The sequence below is a fragment of the Drosophila hydei genome, unplaced genomic scaffold (assembly GCF_003285905.1).
Source record: "Drosophila hydei strain 15085-1641.00,03,60 unplaced genomic scaffold, DhydRS2 tig00000415-arrow-arrow-pilon, whole genome shotgun sequence".
Lineage (NCBI taxonomy): Eukaryota > Metazoa > Arthropoda > Insecta > Diptera > Drosophilidae > Drosophila > Drosophila hydei.
Window position 1 is genome coordinate 258,939 of NW_022045726.1, and position 25,624 is coordinate 284,562.

Below are 25,624 nucleotides of genomic sequence, written 5' to 3' on the forward strand. Positions count from 1 at the left end.
CCCAGCTGACCGGTGGACTTGCTCCACCCACGCAGACGGGGCGTGGCAGCTAGTAGCCGCCCCAGCATGCTGGCCATAATTAATGTGCAAACTGTAAGCGCGAAACTAAATCTGAAAAAACTTGTACTGAAACCCAGCTGAAGCGCAACAAAGTCTGCCCAAGCGGAATATTAACTTTTCAGCTTAAAAAATATATTAAAGTTTAAAGTTCCAAATATATTAAGCTTAGTAAAAGAAAATTAAGGAATGAAACGATGGAAATATTAAGAAAACTGGCAACTGTGAGAAAGGGTGAGAGTGTGAAAGGGAGGAAGAGAGAGAGAGAGGGAGAAAGCTAGGAAGAGCGAAGAAGAGAGAAGCAGAAAAAATCAAGAGTAATGATAGAGAGACATAGAGGGAGAAAGAGAGACAAGATAGAGAACAGCAAGCAAAAGAGAATAAGAAGAGAGAGAAAGAGAAACAGAGAGAGAGATGAAGAAGAATAGAAATGAGAAGCAAACAGAGAGAAGACAGAAAAGAAAAGAGCGATAAGGGAGAGAGAAAATAGAAAATAGAAGACAGAAGAGAAAAAAGAAAAGAGAGACGCGACACAAGAGAGCAGACAATTGAAAGCGGAAAGAATAAAGGGAGAGTATCCAAGACAGAGAAACAGAGTGGAAAGGAGAGGCAAAGTGAGGGGTATTTCATGGCTGTAAAAAATATCAAATTTCAAGAGTTTAAAGTGCATTTATAAAGAAGAGAAATTAATAATAGAATGAAAGATATAAATAAATAATAAGTATAGAGAAAGAGAGAGGAGAGAGATGGCTGCAAAGGATAACAAATAAAGAGAGGATATTAATTGCAAATTAAATGATAGAGCTTAACAAGGCAGATATCAGAGAATACATCTGCATGATAGCAGTGGGAGCTATAATAACAATTAACAGGACATTTATATATATATACAGAAAGAGAGAGAGAGAGAGGGGGAGAGAGAGGAAGCGAGAGGGAAAGGAAGTGAAGTATTTGCCTGTTAATCACATTCATTTAAGCTTAAACATTTGCATTTTCCCATATGCCAAATGCTATTGACAAGCCACTAATGTTTAAGGATAAGCCGAGCAGGCGCTTCTCACATTTACATTTGCACACTCGCACACACAGGCACGCACACCTGTTCACCTGAGTTCGCATAGTCTTTCAGTCAACGACAATGACAGCTCATTTAATTTCAATTTGATCATTAAATTGACACTCACCCACAGCTGGCTGTCAATCGGCTGCCTGCTGCGTGTTGATTTTCTAATACCAAAAGGGCGGCCACACACACACAGGCACACACATGTGTGTGTGTGCACACACACAGCTGCATGCATAGAGGAAAATTAACTTGTCATTAAATGCGCTTTGGCTTCACTTCTGTGACTGCGCAACCGGCAGAGCTGCACTTGTCTGTATGCATGTGTCAGGTGCTAATTAAGCTCCGCACACACACACAGTCACACGTGCACACACACATGGACGCACAACGAGTCATGTTGGCGTGTCAGGTGCAGCACACTGTATCAATTATAGCGTTTAACAAGCAGCAACAACTACAACAAGTGGCACAGAGCATCGAGAGAACATTCAGAGACAACATTCGGAGAACATTCGATGGACATTGCCGCCAGGCATTGATGCCAAAGTGTAACACAGCAGCTGCAGCTGCAACAGCATTGTGCCAAACACATCAACTACCACACACACACACCCACACACACACACACACTCATTGACAATTGTGCCAAATAGCCACGGGCGTGACACAATCGAGCAAATATGCACTCAGCTTCTTCGCGCATTGCTGCAGCTGCAGAGGCTTATCGATTCTCATAATGATATTATTAAATATTGCAAATATTAAATTGTTAACTAAAAGAAGTATGAGAGCGAGAGAGGCTTATGTAGACACATTTGAAGAGTTCTAATTGCTATTTGATAGAGATAAAGTAAAGTGCAGCTGAAGGTTTCTTCTGCCTATTCAGCTCTATCTATCTCTGTTACTCTCATGCTCTCACTGTCTCTCTCTCTCTCTCTCTCTCTCTCTCTCTCTCTCTCTCTCTCCTGCTCAAATGTTTTACTCGAGTCATAGCTAAATCAGAATACTATACAGTCGCATCATGAGGAGCAGACGTCAGCTGAAAGAGGGCCACAAAATATATAGCATACTTTTCAGGGCTCAAACTAACGATATGAAGAAATCCGAAATACAAGCACAATTATTTAGCTGGCCCAAGTCCATGGGCATTTGTATTCGTGTGTCCACACGCACTCACACTCACACTCACATTCACACACACACACACACAGACGTAAACACAAATGAAAATTGATTTAGTTAAGAGGATTTGCGTCAACAACAGCACAATAAGTGGGCAAGTAACACGGGCACTGGGCGACTGTGTAACGGGGCCAGCTTTGAGTGGGGTAGAGGGGGCGGGCGGGAACAAGGTTAGGGTGCTGTGTGGATAGCACTTAACTCATAAAAATGAGTGACTGTGCATGTGTGTGTGTGTGTTTGCCTGAAGGGGGCAGAAGATTCGGTGGCAGCATCAGACTTGGCTGAGCGCTCGGAATGCAACAAGAGACAACCGTTGGCGACTCAGCCAACAAAGAGAATTATTTTCGAGCGCATTGCTTATGACACAGACGAACAGATAGTCAAACAGGCAAACAGACAAACAGACAGTTAACTCAGGCAGCGCATTCAACTGGCCCGGGGTCTTTCAGCTTGCTGGATGGCGTGTGGTGCGGCGGCTTAGCTCATTTCAACTCGCGGCAGACAAAAAAAAAGAACCAAATTCACATCTCCATGTGTGTGTGTGTGTGTTGGTGTGTGTGTGTGTGTGTTGGGGCACTGCTTTCCTCTTTTAAGTGGTTGTATATGCCAGTTGAAAGCTTTTGTCAACATTCAAGTGCTCATTGACAGTGTAAAAGCGTGCAATGTGTGGGCGTACGCTCTGACAGTGGGCGTGGCTGGCAGAGTCAAAGTGTACGTATGGCTCAAGTTTGCCTCATGCTCATTGCCATAATCATGTCACGAGTGAGTGTGCGTGTGTGCGTGTGTGTGTGTTAGGGCTTTACACATGTTAGACGCATCTAATTGCTTCTGTTGCTGTGGCAGCTTCGGCCGCTGCGGTTGCAGCCAGGCATCAACTCTGCAAAAAATGAATCAAAGGCAAACGAGCTAAGCTAAGCACACAGCAAACCCCAAAATCGTTTATCTTAATGCATAATTCAGCAGCATTATAGCTCGATTTGCTATTTGCAATTATAGCAAATGTCTTATAAATACATATAAATATGTATTTGACTATATATGATGCGGATACAGGCACAGATTTATATATATATATATATATATATATATGTATATATATATATATATGTATATATATATATATATATATATGTGTGTGTATGGCTTTGGCAACTGTAGCAACTGTAAAGTGCCAAAAATAAAGTTTTAGACAGAAGCATAAATAAACTGATTAATGTACACAAACAAGACGACACACACAAACTCACATACACACAGTGTCAGAGCGTACCTAATCCTCGCAGCCAGCAGCTCAGCCTTTGACTCTGTTCTGCAACCGCCACAAGTGTCCGAAACGGGCCAAAAGCAACGTTTTTTTTGGCCCAGTTGGCGCATTAAATTTATTTATTTGCGCTTCAATGAAAGTGAAAAGGGTGCACAGAGGCGACGGCGGCGAAGTCGGCATCGGCACTTAGTCAGCATTTGCTGCAGCAAAAAAAAAAAAAAAAAAAAAAAAAAAAACAAAAAAAAAACCAAAAACTGGAAAAATATTTTGGCAAAAATAGTCGCGTAGTCGCCTGGCACTGACAGCCAAGTGTCGCACTCCCTCCATGCCCATTTCAATTCCAATTTCACACACACACACACATCTTTCTCCCTCTCTGTCTCTGTTATTATATCTGTTGTCCTGGTGACCCTCTTCAAGGCATCGCTCGTCCGTCGCCTTTTTTATTATGCATGAGCCGAAATTATTGGATTGGATTTGTTTAATATAAGCAGGCAGCAGAGCTAAGCAGGTTCGCTGGGGTCAGGAGCTAAGTGGCCAGCAGCCAGCTGAAGGGTCGACAAAGACGTCACACTGCCGCAGAGCCTTTTTTTTTAGATGAGGCTAAAAATAAGCGCCATTAAAACGTGTGCCCAAGGTGTCAGCTATACGAGCCGGAAGTATCAGTTGCTGCAGCAGCAGCAGCAGCAGCAGCAGCAGCAGCTCGCCAAAACTGTGTAATGGAAACTCAACTCAATTGTCGTCCAAGTACTATCCCTGCGGCTAAAATGCCCTCAAGTGACGTATTACAGTTTGCTGTAATATCAAAATGCGATATTAATTAATGCTTCTCTGTTGTTGCTGTGCCAATAGCTGCTGCCGCTGAGTATCGCAAGGAGAAACTCTAGGAGCACTTCCGAGACTCGCAGTCTTCAGTCTCCTTAGTTTCGGCTGCCATCGCAGCTCGCATCGCATACAAAATCTAATTTAGGACAAGCAGCAAGTTGAAAGATTAAGTCGCAATGTCCACAGCTTAGGCATCAACTAACTGGCGGAGCAGCTTGAGAGACTCTGGCCCAAGTTTGAATGTTAAGCTGCAGAGATTTGAAATGAATCATTTCATTGCAGCACAAACTGGAGTTCTGAAAGTGTTGCGTGACGGAGATGAAGATGCATGGGTCAAGAGGTCGAGGCCACGCCCATGTGGCAACTGTTTGTTTATGCAGCACAATGAGCGAGTGCGAATGCCATTGACTCCAGAGGCAGCTGCTGCATTGGCCGAAGCCTGCTCTGGCGCCGCATGCAGCATGTGGCAGCAACTTAAAATGGCAGCCACTTGAGTTGAGCGACCAGAAAATTTATATAAATCCATGGCAAGCAGCCAGAACAAGCAGCAGAGTCGTGTGCGAGGGGCTGGATACAGCCAGGCCGCACATCAATTCAAATAAATAATCCAACAGCATGAAATTGGCCACCGACAAAAGTTTTCAACACTCGCACGCTTAGCGGCCGCTCAGCCCCTTCCTCTACCGCTTTCCCCTTCCTGCAACAGTTTGTGGTTTCCTCCGCACACAAAACCAAAAAAAAAAAAGAAAAAGAAACAAAAGTGGAATGAAAATCCAGCGAGTGCAGAGGCTTGTGGGTGCAAAAGGTCTCAGCTAAATGGCTGCTATCAAAATTATCGCCAGTTGGCGACCGTGAAATCCCCTCGCCCCCCTCCCGCCAACCCTTCCTCACTCCCTTCTCCGCTCCACATAGATATGCGAGCTGCGAGCTAAAGCGCGCACTTCCTGCCGCATCGTAGCCTCTGCTCGCATTATCAGCATCCCAGCCGACACTCGCATGTGTGTGTGCGTGTGTAGCAGTGCGTATCTTCCTGTTCACGGGCTGGCAACCCATCCTGGGTTATTTAGCTAATTTAATACCACTAGAACGACCCGCGCCCAGGGCCCGGCTACAACTTAAATAATTAACAATGCTTTAAATTTGCAGCCGCAGCCCGCAGCCGTCCTGCGTTTAATCAAGCCGTGGGTCTGCCGCAGCTTAAAAGCTAAACGCAAAAAAATAATAAATAAAAATATAAATAAAATAAAACTAAGACTAGCAAATTGCCTAGGATGCGGCCGGGGCAGCCATGTGAGCCGAAAACTATTTCGCAGTTTAGGCGGAGTCTAAAATTGTGAACCTTGTTCAGTGTCGATCATCTATTGTATTGTGCGAGCCAGCATTGATTGATTCCCCAGACATTTATCGCCCATAGTTGCTAATTCGATGACAGAACTTGACAGCATGTGAACGCAATCAGGCTTATGCAAAGCTCTCATTATGTCAAAATACACAGAGAGAGAGAGAGAGAGGGGAGAGACAGTCGGGAGTCAAGTAAAAGCTCTTTGGAGGTAAAATACGGCGCCTGAGCGTAGGAAATGTCATCATAAAATAAAATTTCCCTTGACGCTAATGACAACTAATTTGTGCTAAAATCTCAATACGCACGGTAACAAGCAGCTGCAGGAGTCACACACACACACACACAGCTGGCATTGCTCTCGACATCGCCTTTGGGGCCGTCCGAGGCTATTAAAAATGGCGCACAGAACACTAAAGTTGTTACAGCCATGGATGGTACTTTTGCCAACACACACTCACTCACACACGCATACTTGAGCCGAGCTCACACACACACAGACACAGACACAGACACAAAAAACTTAATAAATAAGTCAATTAATTGCCCTGCTCGCCTGATATGATATCACAGCAACAACAGCAGCAGCAGCAGCAGCAGCAGCAGCAGCAGCAGCAGCAGCAGCAGCAGCAGCAGCAGCAGCAGCAGCAGCAGCAGCAGCAGCAGCAGCAGCAGCAGCAGCAGCAGCAGCAGCAGCAGCAGCAACAGCAACAGCTTCGGCTCCCTTCAGTCTGTGTGCTTTGTCTCTCGCCTCTGCTCCTTACTCTTTTACACCCTCTCAGCTCTAGCAGGCCAGTCAGCCAGTGTATGTTGCTCTATTAGAGCAGCAGGTTCAATTAACTTTTCCTTTGGCATGGCAGAATGTATGCGAAACTCGTATAATAGTCGCTGGGCTTTGACGGTGGGCGGTAGGCGGTGGGCGGTGGGTTGCCAATTTGTCCCTCTGCTGCGCTAACTTGATTAGCCGAGCGTTGCTAACGGCCAGTGTCAATGGCCAATGCAATTTGAATGTGTTTTCTGCTTGCCCGCAAAAGTAGGCAACATATTTTTAACACGACATTAAGACGTGGCCCATAAAAGTAGGCAATAGTTTTCATTTCAGCTGCCAACTGCCAACTGACTGCTGACTGCTGACTGCTGACTGCTGGCATATTAGAGCTTGTGCTCGCTGCGACAGCTGCTGGCAGAGCTAATTATGCAGCTCGTTTAGCTGCTGCGCGCTGAGCAGCCTGGTTGATCGGGCTTCGCCTTGCAGTATTTGGAAACATAAACAAATTATTTGATGGCTGTTATGCTTTGGTTTGGCTTTTAGTTTGTGGTCGATGCTTGGCGACGTCTCCAACTTCTGGCTTCAGGCCACGGCCATTGCACGCTTGGCCACACTAAGTAAACTTTTATGGCGCTCATAAAATAGGCAAAAGTCGCGCCCGGCCACAACATATCCCGTCTCCTGGCCCACATATACACACACATATAAATATGTAATATGCCTGACGCATAAAACCCGAAACAGGCAGCTACAGCTCCCCAATGCCAACAAAATCCCTGCCAGAATTCTTATGCAGCTGTTGTGACATTTTCATACTAAACTCTAAACGCTCTTCCTCTCACTCCCTCGCCAGGCTCTGTCTCTGTTTGTGTTCCTGGCTGTCTCTTTCTGCTACAGCGAATGCGCCAAATTATGAAAATTCATAAAAAGCCAAATGTTATGACATACTTTGAGCTCGGTGCCGAAGCGACAACAGCGACAGCGGCAACGACAGCGACAGCGACAGCGACAGCGACAGCGACAGCGACGTCCTTAGTATCCCGACTGTTGCCAATTTGAGCTCTTTCCCTTGCTCTTTCTTTTTCCTGGTTTATCACTTGCTAACTAAACTCGTTTACGCTGACTCGTTTATCATGTCGTTTCTCGCTTCCCTGCGACAAACATCAACAGCACTGACAGCTGCTAAGCAAGTGGCAAGCGAACCATCGCCCAAGTGCCTGACTTTGCCGCTTAATGCAGCAGATTATGGCCACACCTCGCAGAGGTGTTTGTTAATACCATAAAAGTAAACCTAACTGCACTCGTCTATATATCTAATCAGCTGCGCTTACTATTTCCATTTTATGCCATTCCAAAGAGAAGCCCCAAGTCGATGCCCATGCGAAGGAGCCAGAAGGCGTAAGGCAGGACTGACTTTAGCATAAATGATCTACCTTTTGGCAGCGTGAAATGAATAAAAAAAAAGCTTGCCCAACTCTTGCTTTCGATTAACAATAGCAAAGAACAGCTGAGAGATTTGTAGCCTGGCATTGTCTTGGCAACATTAATAACTGTCCAGGTGCTGCTAGGCCTGGCTACGGCGTACACATTTATTTGGGCCAGCGAACGAGTGTCTTCATCTGTGTGCCAAGGGCGAAAGCGATTTGAGTGAAATGTGCACGTTGGCGAGCCAATTAGCTGCTTCAAGGATCAAGCAGCTGCAGAAAACGACAGATTTGGCCTAAGCAGAGAGGGAGAGCGGGAGAGAGTGGCCGTTGTCAAGGGCCTGACGGGTGCTTGGCCATCTTGGGTAACGCGTGCCAGCCATTAAAAGCTTTTTAAAATTAATTATAAAACCAAAAGTAGGAAAAACGCAACCAGCCAGCGAACATAACGAACTGACAAACCCTTTCGGGCACATCAACAGCGCCGCTCAAGCGCTGCCACCGCCATCAACAGCAACGCCAAGCCAGAGCCGGAGTCGCAGCCACAGCTCTAGTCGGACTCTTGTCCAAATTTTACCAAAAACGCTTTCAACATCAAACAGATTTTTGATACTCCAGTGGGCCACCGCAAGCGCTGCAGAGAGAGTGAGCAGAAGGGCAAGGGGCCGGGGCAGGGGCAGGGCCAGGGCTCCATTGGACATGCGTAGCAAATTATGCTCATTATGTGCCACAAAGAAATAGTTGAGCTCATGGCCGAAAGCTCAGCGACAGACCCAGCTAAAGCCGCATTCAATTTGGCAAAGTTTTTTGATTTGGGTACGAAATGCAGCAGCAGCAGCAATGGCAGCAGCAGCAGCAACAAAATCAACATCAACATCAACATGAACATTTGAATCGTCTTCATCAAGATGTTGTGTGTTGGCAAACGCTGGGGCATCTTTGTTTTCTTTTGTTTTGTTTTGTAGTTTTATTTGGGTTTTAATGCTCAAACTTTTGCCAGAAATTTGAGTTTCGACTGCGGCGGCCTTTGTATAATTTGATTTTATTTACACTCGCCGCAATCCTTCAATTTGCACTCACATGTCAGCCATTCAAAGTGCCTCTGTGTGTGTGGTCAGGCTGCTTGTGGCACGTGGCCACGCTTCAGGCTTGGGGCTGTTGCGTTCCCCTAGTCGCTCGGCCCAGTCAGCCCAGCTGCCAGCTGCCAGCTGCTTTGCCAAACGACGTGGTTACACGCCATGTGGGCGTGCCCATTTGAGCTCTGGCCGTGGCACGTAGTCCAGAGCATTGCCACACGCCCGGACATATTTTTGGCAGTTAATTAGACTTATGGCTGAGCTATTTTTAAATGCCTCCGCCGGCAGACCAATCCCGAAATCCCAATCCTGTCTAATGAACTAACCACGGACGGCACAAAGTTTCGACTCTGGCCTTCAAAATTCCATCTTTAGACTTTTTGCGCAACTTCTGCACGCTCCGCAAGCACCGCAAACGCTTCAACAAAGATTACATTAAATGCAAATTCAATTAAACAAAAACAACAAATTCCTCAGCTCAGCCATAAATAAGCTTCTCGGCATTCAATTAATCCGCCAATCTCAACGGAACTCAAGCCAGACGCAACTTTAAGCAGCTCTGGCGTATGGAAAAATGAAATCTGGAAACTATTCGCTGCTTAGAAAGGAAGATAAAAAGAGAGAGTAGCTGCAGAGATGTGCAGAGCCAGAGAGAGAGACAGAGTTAGTGAAGAGCTGAGTGAGAAAGAGACAGAGCAACAACAGAAAAGCTGAGTGAGGAAGAGACAGGGCGAATAGAGAAGAGAGGGAGAGAGGGAGAGGGAGGCAGAGACAGATCTAAAAGAGAAGTGATGAGTAAGAGGGAGACAGAGCAAATAGAGAAGAACTGAGTTAGAAAGAGACAGAGCGAATAGAGAAGAGGCGAGGAAGAGAGACTCACAGCAACAAGAGAGAAGCTAAGTAAGAAGTCTTCTGCATAGCACAAAAGTTGGCAAAGTGTGTGCCAAGGACTCCGCCTAAAGATGATCTTTAGCTGCATTCACTGAGTGGCAAGTGGCATCGTTGGTGCGCCCTTTGACGCAGACGAACGACTTGCCACAGTGCATATGCCGCTGCTGTCGCAGCAATGTAAATTGACATTTAGAAAAGTTTTTGCCAAGCTCATGGCAGAATCTCACCTTTTCTATATAGTCGCAAGTGAGGCCCTAGCAATTAGAGCAGACACTCGAGGCTATCAAAGTTTTAAGACCCTAAAACCACAAGACACACAACAGCAACAAAAACAGCAACAACAACAAGTAGTAATAAAAGGAATGACACGTGCAACGTGTTCCATGTCCTGGGGGCGTGCGAGTCCAACGAGAAAGCCTTCAAAACACATTCGTGTTGTAACAAGGCCTGAATGGAAGGCAAACAGCTGCAGAGGGCGCAAAGAAAGGGAGAGGAATAGCGGTGAAGAGCGACAAAGACAGAGAGATCGAGTGAGAGAGAGAGGGAGAGGGGAGAGGTAGAGCCTCACAGGAAAATGAATTTATTCGCAATGAAATATTTCTTAATTAATATAATTATATATCAAATAAATCAGTCAGTAGAGGAAATTGCAGAATTCGAAAACATTTGCAGTCGTAATAGCATTAAAATTGCACAAATTATACAGCCACTGCGCAATTGACACACGCACACACTCACACACACACACACACACACACACATATGCAGTCAAAGTAAACAGCGCTACATATTCAACGCGAGGCAGCTTCAGTTGGCGGTGTTAAATGTTGATAAACAAATTCCAAACACAAACAAACAAATAAACGAATAAACAAATGCTCACGCACTAGCAGCAAAGAGGGGGCGAGAGGGGCGGGGGGAGGCGCAGCGTGGAGGCTGCTTGAACACTCTATATGTAAGCGTGTAATTGGGGCTAATTAATGCCAAATCGGATTGAAGCCAGTGACAAATTGCGTGGAGATGCAGTCGAAATGGCAGCGAGAGCGAGAGAGAGCTACAAATGTTATTTCTGGAACAGCAAATCTGAGTTAAATATGCAAAAGTCGAACAACGAATTGACAGCAAAACCTGGCCACGGCCGCTCCAGCTCCCCAGCCATTCGAGAAACCCGCCTGGCTGCATTGGCATATGAAAGGCTGCCACAGCAGCAGCCGTAATCAGCTGTAAGTCTGACCGAAACAAACCCTAACAATTCCAGTTGGAATTATGGATGCCAATTGGAATTGACTTCTTAAGCCAATAAAAGTGAATTTGTTATTCGAACTTGAAAGTTAGAGTCGATATGCGCTTATATTTGAACTTATCTGTAACAGATGCGAGCGTGCTTCAAGTTTCTTTCTGCTGCTTGAAGAAGTTGTTGGTTTTGGTGATTTCGCCATGAAGTTGCGCGTATCAAGTGGAGGCAACAAACTCTTAAGGGTTTCAGCTGCTTAGCGGCAGGGAATACACACACACACACACACACATTGACATGCCGTTACACACACACACACGTCTAAACTCTATCTGCGTGCAAGCCATAAAAACCAGAAGCTCAATTATCAAAATGCTACGTGTGCTTTGTTGTTTGTCTGTGTGTGTGTGTGTATGTGTGTGTGAGCGAGTGTGTATGTATACGTGTATGGTGACTATTCTATAGCCAGTCGCCTCACGCATTTCCATTCCTATTGTCGCCGTTGCCAGCTTTGTCCCTTTAGGTTCTGTATCTGTGGTCGCAGATAGATAAATTTATATATTTTATAAACTGCTGCTGTTAAAGCTGACTGAGAGAGAGAGAGAGAGAGAGAGAGAGAGTGAGTGAGGTGGAGAGATGGAGAGCAGGTCACTCGAAAGGTCAGAGCACCTTTAGATGCCTCTGCCCATGCATACAATCTACATAAATTGAAAGCGTTTGCTTCATGTCGCTGCTAGGTAACTGTCATAAGCCGGCCAAAACTTTAAATAGGATCGAAAGTAATGTATTTATGGAGGAAAGTGCTCGATTCGTATTAAATTTGCATTTAAGTTGGGGGAAACGGCATTTGATTCACTCAGACGATCAAATAATCGATTGGGGACAGTTCAGTTGGCGCCACAAATACACAAAGACACAAATACGGGAATAAAGGCGTCTGTCTGTTCGCCGCTCGCATGGCAAAGTAGTTTTTCAATGCTCTCGCCAAAATGCCAATACATTATAAATTATAGTTGGATTTCAGTTGCTGGGGCTGCCGGCTGCTAACGCTGCGTATACGCAATCTGACAAAGCAGCAGAAAAGCCAGGCAGCCGGGCAGAGGCCGGGTGCGGGAGCGGGTCCATAATGGCGGCGACAATAGAGAACAGGAAGCAAATAAACGCTGTAAAAATTCTTGAGCAGCTTACGTGTTACATTATGTATATCTATAAGTGTGTACGTGAGCTGGTCTATGGCTGTCTGTGTGCGGGGGTGTGCGGGCGTGTGTGTGAGTGAGGGCGCAGTCGTGCGTATGTCTTTATATCAAAAAGTTTTTGCCACTTTCTTAGCGCTGCTCAACTTTTGTTATGCTCGCTTAGACCCAAGCTGCGCGTCTATCCCCGTCGCGTCGTCTCGCAGCTCAGCAACATTTTTCCTTACATTTTTCTACGATGCTTTCGCCTGGCTTTCACTTTCACAGCTAAACTTTTGGCGCCGTGTGTGTGTGTCTCTCTGTGTGTAATCTCAAATATTTTGCACTTTTTGTGGAGTTTGTTTGCCTACTTTAAATATAAACCGATCGGCTTTCTATTTATTTATCCCAACATTGTCTGGATTGCTGGAAATATGGATGCCAGAAGATGTCTGTGTGCAAGTGTGCGTGTGCGTGTGTGTGTGAGTATGTGTTTGTATGCCTGTCAGCGTCACACACACACACCAGGCCCGATCATCCTTTGGCAAAGTTGCCTCTTGCCTTTTTTTATGTGCTTTGTGTGCTACAAATTGTTTGGCTTTCGAAATTCCTTGCGTTATTGTTGAGGTTTTTATGGACTTGAGTGGGCGGCACTGCGAGGGTCGTAGCCGCTGCAAGTAAACTGAAGCTCATAGATGCGCGCCGTAAGATAGACTCGAAAAACTAATTTGTAGCTGAGGCACGAAAGAATATTGTTATTGATAGATGACAATGGTCGACAGCCGTCCAGGATTTATGTTTGGCTACCTCGCACTCACGCTCACACTGTAGAGAGCGTGGCCTGAGTCCTCAGCTGTGAAGCAATGAGATTATTGCAAGCAACTCCCAGACACTCGGCTGGCAATTGGAAATTAAATTGCTTTTCCATATGACACTTAGGATCAAATTGACATCGTTAAATGTATTTGTGCTGGCTGCGATAGCAATTTCTATCTGCAAAATGGAATCCATTCATCTTTGCCGCCCTCTGTCCAACAAAGGACAACCAATAGAAATTTATGTCTTTCAAAGAGGAATTGTTACTCACTCAAATGATGCAAAAATAATAGTAAGAAATGACCTCTCTGCCATTCAGGCCAAAGATATGTCTGCCAAATTGATTTAAACTTCTTCGCAATGAATTCAATCTGATTCTCAATGAACACATATATATATATATACATATATTTTTATGACTCATCTCATCTCTCGTTACAGGTGAATGGCGCATGGGCATTGCCTAATGTTGTTTGTGATTTCTATATAGCCATGGATGTGATATGCTCTACTTCATCGATATTTAATTTAGTCGCCATCTCAATAGACAGGTGAGCCACTGCCCCAAATACCTGTCGACGGTGCTGGCTGGCATTTTGTTAACATTCCATCTTTGCATGCTGCAGATACATCGCTGTGACGCAGCCAATAAAATATGCAAAGCACAAAAATAGTCGCCGCGTTTGCCTTACGATACTATTGGTGTGGGCGATATCGGCTGCCATCGGGTCGCCGATAGTTCTGGGCCTGAACAACACACCCAATCGGGAGCCGGACGTGTGCGCCTTCTACAACGCTGACTTCATACTCTACTCCTCGCTGAGCAGCTTCTACATACCGTGCATCATCATGGTCTTCCTCTACTGGAACATATTCAAGGTGAGCCGCGGGCTAATCAAAAACGGATTTGGATTTGAATAGAGATTGGATATTTATGCAGTCTGCTGATTAATGCACAATTTCCCATTGAATAACCAACTCGGATTTGTTTACACACACTCATTAGCCATGGCCTCGTCAAATGAGCTGCGAGGGCCCGAGTGAGCGCTGCTCTCTCTGCTCTTGCTGCTGTTTTTTTTTTTTTTTTTTCGTTTTTATTTCTTTATTTTGTTGCAGCTTATTGTCTTAGACTCTATAGCGCATTTAGCTCTAAACCTTAACTAATGGGAGGGCAGATATGCCAATTATTCTGCACTTGTAGCTACTATCTTAATTAGTTCTAATATTGTCTAGAGGATGCAATCTCTTCAGTCTTCGCCTATTGTTGTTTATAGCCAGGTTGCTTGCGAGATGGTTAGGATGCGCTGCAAGTCTGTCCGCGTATCTTGAACTGTGTCGCCCAATGAGTTCAGCAACTGTGGGAATTGCTAAATCCCTATGTAAGACTGAGTTTCTTACAAACCAGCTGGCTCCAGTCCATCTGCGTAGTGCTTTATTCTGCAGGGTCTGAATTTTGTTCCTTGTAGTCTTCGCCGAGGAGCCCCATAGAGAGATACCATATACGAAGGTTGGGACAACTATTGCCTTGTAGATGGCGGCCTTGCTGCTGTAAGACAACTTGCTTGAAGCTCTCAGCATCCAGTCGAGGGTTTTTAGCTTGCTTTTGCATTTTGAGGTTACTTGACTTATGTGCGCTTTAAAAGTCAGCCTTCTGTCAAGAGTGATACCAAGGTACTTTACTTTTGAGGCTTTGGGAATAGTGGGCCCCAATGCAACGCTTGGGCAATCTCCTCTTCTAGTGGCGAAGGTAGTATGTACAGACTTTTGTGCATTAATGGTGATACACCACCGTTTTGCCCAGCGTCCGAAAGAGTCCAGATATTTTTGTAGTGAGTCTGAAGCTTCTTGCGCAGATACGTGACGTGATAAGATGGCGGTGTCATCTGCATAGGTCGCTATGAGTACTGCATCTGTACTTCCTATATTTGGCTCGGGAGTTGGCATATCTCCTGTGAATAAAGTATAAAGTGTTGGGCCTAGAACACTACCCTGTGGTACTCCAGCCATAATTGGTCTAGTCAAGGATACTGCTTGCCCCCTTGACACTTGGAAGGTTCTTCCAATAAGGTATGAGGATAGCAACGCGAAAAATGGGGCTGGAAGGGTGGTCCTCACTTTCTGCAGCAGTCCCAGGTGCCAAACTCGATCAAACGCCTGTTTGATGTCTAAAAAGACGGCAGAGCAGTACATCACACTCATTAGCCATGGCCTCGTCAAATGAGCTGCGAGGGCCCGAGTGAGCGCTGCTCTCTCTGCTCTTGCTGCTGTTATATTGCAAGCGCAGCACGCAGAACCGTTACTAATCAATTACCATCTACTTCTCGTGCCATTCCTCTGTCTCTCTCCCTCTCTCTCAGGCGCTGCGCAGCCGTGCTCGGAAGCAGCGGGCTGCCCGCAAGCCGCATCTCTCGGAGCTGACGGGCGGCAGCGTAATCGAGAATATTGCACAGACCCGGCGACTAGCCGAGACGGCATTGGACAGCAGCCGGCATGCCAGCCGCATTATGCCCGACGAGCCGGCCACGAACACGGCCAGCGGCTCCAACGAGGAGGAGGACGAGAATGCCATTTCGCCCGATATCGATGACTGCCACGTCATCGTCAACGATAAGTCCACTGAGTTTATGCTGGCCACAGTCGTCGAGGAGACTGGCAAGTAAGTAACCAAGTGTCGGCACACTCACGCCAACACCCCCTGCCCCTGCCCCTGCCACTGCCCCTTGCCTCCAGCTCCAACCCCGCCCCGCCCCGCCCACTCGTAGCGAAGCTCATTGAAAATGTGCTTTGAGCACTTTTCATGTCACTGCCCCAGCCGTAAAATTGAAAGTGCGAAAGGTAACTGGGCTGAAAGGTGTGCGGGACACCTGCAACGGCCGCGGCAACAGCAGCGCGAAATGGAGTTTGCGAAACCATGAAAGGGGCGTTCGACTTTCATTTTGATAGCCATTCCAGAGGCAACAGACCGATGCCAGCAACTACGACGCAGCGTTGCTATCTGATGCGCTCTGCACCATTTCAACTGTGCAATGCGAATGCTCGATAAGAGCATTTAGGCATGGATAGTCTGAAATTTGTATATCTATTGCCATACTTGACCTCTTATAGGTCGAAATATATAGCGGAAAATGGAGATATATAGCTGATATATAGGTGATAGAGAAAGATAGATAGTTAGCGAGAGATAGAGTTAGATAGAGAGACGAAGAGATAGAGAGCAAACGAGCAACAGCCAGGGAGAGGTAGAAACATAGAAAGAAAGAAATGGAGAAAGGTTGGTAGATATATAAAGAAAGAGAAAGAGTGGGAGATAGATCATAACGACAGTTAGTTCCATAGGTGAAATGAGGTTTCTTGAAAAATATAAGAAAGGATCCTGAAGGGCACACAGCTACTTGAACTCAGCTCATGGAAACTATGCGCCTACAGGACTTCGAATGCCTCCTTAGAATGTTTCGCGATAGCTCAGATCTGGTTTCTGATTCAGCTCTAGCGCGTTAGGTAAAGCAGCAACTGTCTCGTGCTTAGTCGCGTTGGCCTATGTTAACTCATTTTAAGGCACTTACTCTGAAGTGCAGCAACTTCCAATTGAGATCTGACACTTCGACCTAATTCAGTGATTTGCCTTGTATTTGGACATTTTAAACAATTTCGGCTTGGCTCCTTGCAGCTAATGGAGTGTGCGTGGTCGCAGCTGCCACCTGGCTGCTGGTCAATTTGAGGTTCTTAGTTGCCGCTGCCACAGCCACAGCCACAGCCACAGCCACGGCCACGGCGTGTGGCACGTAAAAGATAAGCAGCGCGAAGATTGAGCGAATGTAGCTCATTGGACAGCTGCTGACACAACAAATTGGAGCACTCCCAAATGCATCCACCTAGCACTTAGTGGCGCCCGCACCAAATTGTCAAAGTAATCGTAATTGCAGGTTCTGCTTGTGCCTCGTCTTCTTTCGTCTGCTTCGCCTTCTTCTTGATGACGGGCAACTCAATTCAGTCGGCGCTTGTTCATTTAAATTCACACGCTCCGCAATAAAGTGGAAGCCCTGAATGAGCACTCAGACATCCAATCCACTTGCTAGCCTGCAGCTGTGGACGGCGGGATGGGGGCTTGGCGGTTGGGGGATTTGTCACTGTGTTTGGCTTTCGTTGCAATTGTCGCGCTCAGAGGATTCGGCCTTTTATTGACTGTGCTTTGGCGCTATTCTTCCCATTTCCATTGCCGGTCGCTGCAATTTCATCACAGAGCTCCCAATTGGCTGCACTCAGTAAAAATTTGCTTGCCACATTGCGCAAATGGGAAAATCAGTTTGGGGAATTACATGCCGCACGCAGCGCGGCCGATTGAACTTCAAAGCTCTCGCAGCTGTGGCAATTTTAATTAGTTGTGGACAACAGGCGGGGGAAGGGCGAGCCGATGGCATGGGAGAGCAGCGAGCGGCTGGCTGCATTAGTTGCTGGGGATCTCAGGGCAAGCGACTTTAGTTTCGATCAATTTTTTATTCCACAATAAGCAAGAACGGAAATAACTAAAATATTGGACTTTGGAAACTCTGGGAAACTCACTTCGAGTACTGGCGTCCCCAACACTTAACAAATTGACGAAGTCCGGTAAAGCTAGATTTGCCGTGCCCACGCAAGTGCTTGCCGGAGCCGTCCTGCGCCTTGCCAGGCGGCAGACTGGCAGCCTAAAGGCCCAGCGAAACGATGCAGCAAATTGTTAACTGTTTTGTGGTTAATGCTCACCTCCGGCTGCGGCAAGGCCATTGTGACCGAGAACTCTGTCGACTGCATCGATAGATCATTATCCGAAATGTCCGACTTTATTTTGGCGCTGTTTGAGTCGCTCCCTGCTCGGTTGCCGCTGCGACAATTCGAAGTCCACTTCATAATGTCGTCTGTTATGTTGTGGATTTCAATCTTCGATTCAGTGATCGCAGCTTTATAGTTTTCCAGCAATTCGCGCGACAAGTTCGCCTTGAGGTCTGTTGTCTCCTGTTGGGTCTGCTTGGGTATATCATATATATTTATTGGATATTATCGGATGGTCTTACTAAGAGTTCCTGCACTGTCATCGTCGCTTCCTTCAGCAAATCATTTTGGGAGCTCAGCTCGGGCAGAATTTCGTTCAGCCTATTTATAAAGCCCAGCTTCTCGGCCAAACACTCATCCAGCTCCTTCTTCTGCAGCTCCATCATTTGCTGAAAACTCCGAATTAGTATCATCAGCTGACGAGCAAGGACATTTCAGTCTATGGTACTTACATTTGCTATAACGCCAAACTTGTAATGCTCCTGGAGTAGACTCACCAGTTCAGAGTTTTCCCTAGTTATCTCCATGAGCTTATCGTCGCTAGAGGCCTTCTCTCTGTCGCGTTCCGACAACTCATGCTTCAAGTGCTCGATTTGCTTTTTGGCCTTGTGCAAATCGTCAATTTGACGAGCCACCTGCTGAGGAGAGTCTGTGCTTGTGAGCTGAACTACTCTGGGAGAGAGCCAAAGAGAGGGAGAGGGAGAAGGAGAGGCCGGGACAAGTACTCACCTTTTCTTCCATACGCTTAAGATCCTGTGCAAAAAGGGCTTCCAGTGGCTTTTCATCCTTTGACAATTCGTTTATAAATAATTGAACTTTTGCATGGAAATTAGCCCCATTTACCTGCAAGTGTGTGATGTAGCCCTCGAGCTCAGCGATTTTCGCTTGGCTCTCTAGGACGAACTCCTTTTCGCGTTCCTCGTGCTCGGATATTGCCACAGCGGCATCCTTTAGTAGCTGCGTCTTCTCGGCGATCTCCAGGCGCAGCGCATGTATCACAATTTTGGCGTCTTCCAGCTCTCTGCAAACGGCATCGCTGGAGCCGCTGGCACGCACACTGCCCTCGCCGACCCGATCTTTGAAGTGAAGCCGCAGCTTCAGGTTGAAGTTCTCATTGCGCAGCTTGATGAGCTCCTCGTCCACTTCGCGAGAGGAGCGCCCTTGATGCAACTGTGGCTTGCGCTTCGGATTGTGGTCTACAGCAAAATCTGAGCCCGAGAACAGGATTAAGTTAGGATTGGATAGTGCAGCAGAATCGAACGCAATCGAACCGTTTGGCGAAGAGTCCCTCGAAGCCATCATCTAATTTTCGTTGATCGCCAACTCCACCAATAAGTAAAAAATATATATTTTGTTGCTGAACCGATTTAGACAGTATTTAAATATAGTATTTCACGTTGGCAGACGAATCCAATTTAAAATTAATTATTTCTCGAATAATCCGCGACGGCGATCACTCGTTAATTAAATCGTGCTCCAAAAGTTTGTTAAATTTAAAAAATATTTCTTAAGGAATATGTAATGCTTAGAAGATTGTTTTAAAATATATTCCCCAGCACACTGAGGCTGCTGCCAACACACATGCGTCCGTCAGCCTCACTGAATGATGCTTTGCAATGAGATTTCCTTCATTGGGAACAAGAAGAGTTTAGGCAGATCGAGAGAATGTTTTACTGTTGTTCGACTCAAGCGAAGAGCGACACTTGCAGCTATGGCATAGCATGGCTTATAGTCTTTAACTCAGCCAAACACTCCGGCATGGCCCATAGACCAGGATCGGCTTATGGCTTAAACTTCCCTTCATGTATTCTGTATCGTTAACGTAGTCTTAATTTCAGTGAAGATTAGAGTAGTTTAGCTGATTTATAAACATTTCATTAGCATCGTCCTCAGGCGTTTCAGCCTCCAGCTTACTTTCTTATGTGATCACGCTCTCTCTTGCCTCTCGCCTCTTGCTCTTGCCTCTCGATAGCTATTGCATTGGTTCGTCCCTTCTCTCTCATGTCGTAATGCATTACTAACATATAATGAGTATCTGACACAGTTATCAATCGAATCTAGTGAGCTTAGTCTGTTGTTGAGTTCACTCAAGTGATTTGGCTCATTTAACTAAGCCACTCAAGGTCTTCTGGTTGCTGCTGCCAGAGACTATCGCCCTCTTCTATAGATTCAGCTGCAGCCAGACTGGCCTAGATCAGCTAGACCAACCGCATATATCTCGAATTTCCTACTGAATTGAACTCTTCACTTGGTTGAGCGAGTAAATAATAATTTAAAATACTTGTACTCGGGAAAATATGAGAAATAATGTTTGCTTAATACTTGATGGCCAGATCAACTTGGCAACTGGCAGCCTCAATTGGCCTGAAATATTTATGAAAATGCTGGCAAAAGGGTCGACACAATAATATAATAAATAAGTAAAAGGGTTTGCTGAATGGGCCTAGCAAATCAATTTCTAAATTATAAATGATGGTCGATAAAACATCCCTCGACATTTATTATTTATGTGTTAAGTCTGTTCGAGTGTCGTCCTTTTGATTCTCATCGGCCCTCGGCTGCGGTTGCTTATCAGTTGCATCGCGAGTCTCGCCAAGAATCGCAGCGGTTGGGCTCGGTTGGAATGCCGATGGACGGATGTTGGCCACGGCACAGCGCGAACGTTAAGCACAGTCAATTAGCGAGCTGATGGCCTCTTTAATCCAATAAGGACATGAAATGAAACCAATATTGATGGACAGATGGATGGGGCGGCTGGTGGCGGATGGCGCCTGTGCGTGAAGCGGTCAACCCGACAATCCACGGAGGCCGAGCAGACCATACTGAAAACTTTTTACCAAAGGGCTGCCGCGACCGAGCATAATTGGGCAAAAAGAAAGCTCTGTCTGTCGTGCTCTAACCGCTTGCCGTTCAATTAGTCGACACCGTCGCCGTCGCCATCGACGTCAACGTCAACGTCTACGTTTACGTGTTCGACCCGATGGACAGGCAGAGAAAAATAAATCTCAATAATTCAATTAATGCGTCACTTAATTAAAACTCAATTTTTGCTTGTTTTTAATTGACATTGCTCCTCGTTTTCTCTTGCTCTCGCCCCCGCATCGCTTGCCGCACTCGCCACACCTTGGCTCTGGATGATGCTGCTGCTGTCGACGTTGGCTCTGCTCTGTCGTGCTTTGATTGATTGCCATTGCCGGATTACTTACTTTGATTGTCATCATCATCATAATCATCGTCGCCGTTGCCATCGTCTTCGTGTTCGTCTTCTTCCACCCGCTGCTTACTTCATCCGCGTGACAGCAGCGTTGTGGCACAGATCACCACACAGCCGCAGCTGGTCGTTGCCGATCCGAATGGTAATCATGATTCTGGTTATGCAGCATCAAACGTTGACGATGTCCTTGCAGGAGTGAGCGTGGGCGCCGCCATCAGCAGCACAACGCCGCCGGACAGTCCGGTACCCAGCGGCGCCACCCTGCACCGCTCCAGTGTCAGCAGCCGGCGCAACACCGCCGAGGACTCGCCCAAACGAGGCGAGCCAGCTCTCAGGTATGTCCATAGCTATTTGACGTCGCCACACTCCAATGCGAATTCAATAGACAAGTTGCCCAAAGGAAGCCAAGCGCTCGGCTTTGTCCAGGTCTACAGATCTAGACATATTGTATTTAGGCTTACGTATTAGCCAAGTGGCATGTGCTGACCAAATGCTTTTGTTTGCTTGTTGTTCTTGTGCTTTACAGCAGCAGCGTCGCCATGAAGCCGTTGTCCTTTGTGCGCTACGGCGTGCAGGAGGCCATGACTTTGGCACGCAACGACTCCACGCTATCGACCACATCGAAAACGTCCTCGCGCAAGGATAAGAAAAACTCGCAGGCGTCAAGGTGAGAGCGCTCCGCCACCGCAATTGCCAAATTGCCGTTATTAGCTTCACTCGCGCTAATAGCTCGACGTAACAGCGCCAACTGCCAATCAGCCTAACACTAACCGAACTCTCTTCCTCCACCCTCTTTCTACTCGTATCTCATGGCTGCATGCAACTTGAAATGCAATTTACTCTGGCTTATTATCGTGACCCTTGCGTGCGTGCATTGGCGGGCCGTAGATTCACGATATACAAGGTGCACAAGGCCTCGAAGAAGAAACGCGAAAAATCGTCGGCCAAGAAGGAACGCAAGGCCACCAAAACATTGGCCATCGTTTTGGGTAAGTCAAAGCCAGCCAAATGGCCAAATGGCAAATGGCAAATGGCCAGAACTATTATCGTTACCTAACGCATTCCGATTATGATTTGCATTAATTGTTGCATATGCTCAACTGTGTTTTGCTCTGTTGTCGCTCTCTTCCCAATCTCTTCCGGTCATTAGGCGTCTTTCTCTTCTGCTGGCTGCCATTCTTCACGTGCAACATCATGGATGCGATGTGCGCCAAATTCAACGAAGACTGCAGGCCCGGTCTGACGGCCTTTATGCTAACCACTTGGCTGGGCTACATCAATAGCTTTGTCAATCCCGTTATCTACACGATATTCAATCCGGAATTTCGTAAGGCATTCAAGAAGATCATGCATATGGGGTGATTACAATCAGCAGCAGCAGCAGTAAGAACAACAACAACAACCCTAACAGCTGACAGGACTCAACAACTAAATGAATGCTTCCTTTGTGTGCAGCTGATCAATATGTAATTGCTTAACTATCGATAGACGTCAATCGATAACTCAAAACACGAACTGTGCCAAATGCAAACCAAATGAAATTGAACTCAAAGCTCGAAACTCAATTAGACTCCTAAGATTGTTCATAGTCTCAACTTTATATATACATATAAGCATATATACATATATATATGGTATATATATATATATATATATATATATATATATATATATATATATGTAGCTCTGTATATAGCATCTAAAGTTCGATCAAATCTGTTGTATGTATTATATTCCCTAGCTTAAGTTAACGACTCTGAGCTGTAGGCTAGGCACAAAATTTTTAACATTTAGCTAATGTCTAACATAAAGTCTTAGTTAATACTTCAGTATATAGACCTATTTATCGATATATGTAACTATCGATACAGTAATATATGGCAATTGTACCGTTACTTGACGTGAGACTCTTTTAGATGGTAAGAGTTGTGTCGCTCGAGTCGCGATCTAGATGGAAAAAAATGAGTTTACGTATAAACTATATGCATAAGGACATAAGTGTATTTACTTTACATATCACGCATTCAGTTTCTGTGAATTTGTACTCTACTGTACTACTGTCCCCCCTCAAGCAAATCCAACGATCGCTGAGCATATCCCAGCCACGAAGCATCCCTCTACCCGATCCCACCCCCAGTCGACTTCAATGCTGCGTTAATCATAGTTAAGAGATTAAGAAATTAGAGAGAAACTAATCAATAAACCCATGGCTAGAGCGTAGGTGTATGTCTTAGATATGTTTAATGTTAGACTAGTCCGAAGCAGTGGCTCAAACTCAGCGCCTTACACGAATTCATCGAGTGAGAGAGAGAGAGAGAGGGAGAGTAGATGGCAGAGTGGGAGAGCCAGGTAGCTAGGGAGGGCTGCCCGAGCAGTTATCGCTGAGCTATTGATTACAATTTCTAACTGTAAACCACATGATGCAGATGATGATGAAGAAGAAGAAGAAGAAGAATATGAATAAGTCAACAGTATTTCCGTTTCCTCCGTTCCTCAATGTTAGATCTAATCAATGAGCTCTGCAAGCGATAGCTGACTACTCGGTCGATAGTTTCGAACGATGACTAATGCACGCACGCACACACACGCACAATCAGACAGACGCACACTGAAACAAATGAGCCCCACACAAATATATATACACATATATATATCATAAAATGGCGCTGATTTTGACCCGACTGCTTGAGCCACATTCCTTGGTTGTATTCTAAGAGAACAACAAACTATAAAAAATATATGGATGAGAACAGTCATCCGAGATGTCATTAGCAGAATGTAAGCGCATTTAAAACTAGGCTAAGCGACAGTTAAGTAGCAGTAAGTTAGCCAACAAATACTTCTTCAGTATTGCCTGGGCCTGCCCCTCGCTACAAGGAGCATACCTATTAACCTAAAGCTAAATACGTACTTGGAAATCGGTACTCAAAGGAAAAGATATGAATATACGAATAAGTTGCATCAGGGTATATAAAGCGTAGGCGTACAAATTATTAGAGATAAGTGAAGGCAGACGCATAACCACTCTATATAAAGATATATGCATATATGAATAAATGAATATATGAATATGAATATGAATATGAATATGAATATGAATATATACACCTATATATATTCACTAATATATTAGCTAAGTATATGTAATGTGAAAACTTCATTTGAAACCTGGACCGAAATGCTCGCCCATTCATCAACTGATGCCGTCTTGAATTTGCTTAAGCTGGATCCGATGATCGGTAGATGACACGAATATACTAAAATACTAACGAACACAAATACCACAGCAACTCAAATTCAAAACGAGAAAATACTAAACGAAACTGAGACACAAATTGCAAGCGATGAGCCTTAATTTCGAACTGCTTGGAGTATGCCCCTTGCTCACAACCAAAGAAATAACCAAATGGAAACGAATTTAAATCGGCATCAAGAGACACCCACACAGCCACACACACTCACACACACATACACAATTTTGGTCCCTGTTTTCAAAAACCGTCCTCTTCATTGTTTCTATGTGACAAATAATGTAAAACTTAATGCAAAATAAAAATCTAACTAAAAAGGCAAGCAAACTTAAAACATATTCAAAGAATGATAAATCTAAAAGAAAAATAAACATATATATATATATATATTAAGAACTATCTAGTCTTCGAGTTCATAGGCAGAAGGCTAATCGGTTCCAGCTCATAATTATGGAACCCTCTAGGAAAAGCTCAACAAATTTTTATACTTTCCTAAAAAGTGAAAGCTGAAAAATGAAAATGAAACGAGAACAAACAAAATATTCAATGCATAAATAAGTGTGTTTTTTTTTGTTTTTTAATCGTAGCTAACAGTAATTCTAAATACAAAAATATTCGAGATTCTTAAAGGTGCGTTATGAGTGTTAGTCAATAGCTCTAAGTAAAATGCAAATTAACAAATTATATATATATATATACATATATACGAAGAGGAGAAGGAAGGGAGAGGAATTATTATAGAAATAGTTAAGTTCTTCCAAAGAAAACGCTTATTAGTTATAGAAGAATGGGTTGATCAAGAAGTTTCAGTATGAATTGATCCATGGAGTGGGACACGAAGATGCGCGTCGAGTTAATGATTATTTAGTAATAGATATATATATATATAATGTATATATATATATATCTTTATATATACGAGTGTTGTTCAGTTCACAGTTGCTTTCACTTTGTTTAAATTAATCCAATTAATCGATTGTTAAACTTGTTTTTGAATTAATGAAGAAGAACAGCGGGAAGGGAGAGTTTTAGGTATTTAAGATAATATTCTTAAGCGCCCTCAGCGCAATCATAATCACGATTACGATCATCATCATGATCATGATCATGTTGATGATGATGATTGTGCAATGTAACCTATAAGGCAACTGCAAAGAGGCTAAAGGAGGAGAAGGAGAAACCAAAAATATAATGAAATCAGACCTAAGTACAGTAAGACAACAATAAAAAGCACAACA

The 25,624-nt window shown here is 44.9% G+C and overlaps 2 protein-coding genes across 7 annotated transcripts in view; one reads left to right on the forward strand and one right to left on the reverse strand.

Annotated features, from left to right (window-relative positions):
- Window positions 1–22,682, forward strand: part of LOC111602821 (dopamine D2-like receptor) — a 71,283-nt gene extending 48,601 nt beyond the window's left edge. The window contains exons 5-12 of one of the 2 annotated variants that reach the window (XM_030224228.1): window positions 13,557–13,666; window positions 13,742–13,994; window positions 15,473–15,771; window positions 21,222–21,277; window positions 21,329–21,470; window positions 21,662–21,802; window positions 22,024–22,124; window positions 22,286–22,682. In XM_030224228.1, coding sequence (XP_030080088.1) covers window positions 13,557–13,666; window positions 13,742–13,994; window positions 15,473–15,771; window positions 21,222–21,277; window positions 21,329–21,470; window positions 21,662–21,802; window positions 22,024–22,124; window positions 22,286–22,497 — 1,314 coding nt within the window. In that variant the 3' untranslated portion in view covers window positions 22,498–22,682. Of the gene's footprint in view, window positions 1–13,556; window positions 13,667–13,741; window positions 13,995–15,472; window positions 15,772–21,221; window positions 21,471–21,661; window positions 21,803–22,023; window positions 22,125–22,285 lie in introns of both variants that reach the window. The other variant, XM_030224227.1, reaches the window with a different exon arrangement.
- On the reverse strand, window positions 16,740–19,441 carry LOC111602823 (centrosomin-like). Of its 5 annotated transcripts, none has more exons than XM_023320131.2 (8): window positions 19,193–19,441; window positions 18,765–19,129; window positions 18,651–18,707; window positions 18,374–18,556; window positions 18,164–18,310; window positions 17,856–18,113; window positions 17,676–17,797; window positions 16,740–17,574 (listed from the first exon to the last, which is right to left on the reverse strand). In XM_023320131.2, exons 1-8 carry the CDS (start codon window positions 19,221–19,223, stop codon window positions 17,487–17,489), a joined length of 1,251 nt encoding a protein of 416 aa, XP_023175899.1. In that variant the 5' UTR covers window positions 19,224–19,441; the 3' UTR covers window positions 16,740–17,486. The 5 variants fall into 5 exon arrangements, with proteins under 5 accessions (XP_023175899.1, XP_023175900.1, XP_023175897.1 ...); XM_023320132.2 differs by having other exon boundaries at window positions 17,856–18,104; window positions 18,374–18,559; XM_023320129.2 differs by having other exon boundaries at window positions 18,374–18,559.
- Window positions 22,683–25,624: the final 2,942 nt, after the last annotated feature.

Bases quoted from the DNA above. Each gene is read 5' to 3' on its own strand.
- LOC111602823 (XM_023320129.2), bottom strand. From the start codon at position 19,223: ATGATGGCTTCGAGGGACTCTTCGCCAAACG. The intron at 18,708-18,764 runs GTAAATGGGGCT...GAATTGTCAAAG, and splicing joins GCTACATCACACACTTGCAG to GATGAAAAGCCACTGGAAGC. The intron at 18,114-18,163 runs GTAAGACCATCC...ATACCCAAGCAG, and splicing joins TGACAGTGCAGGAACTCTTA to ACCCAACAGGAGACAACAGA.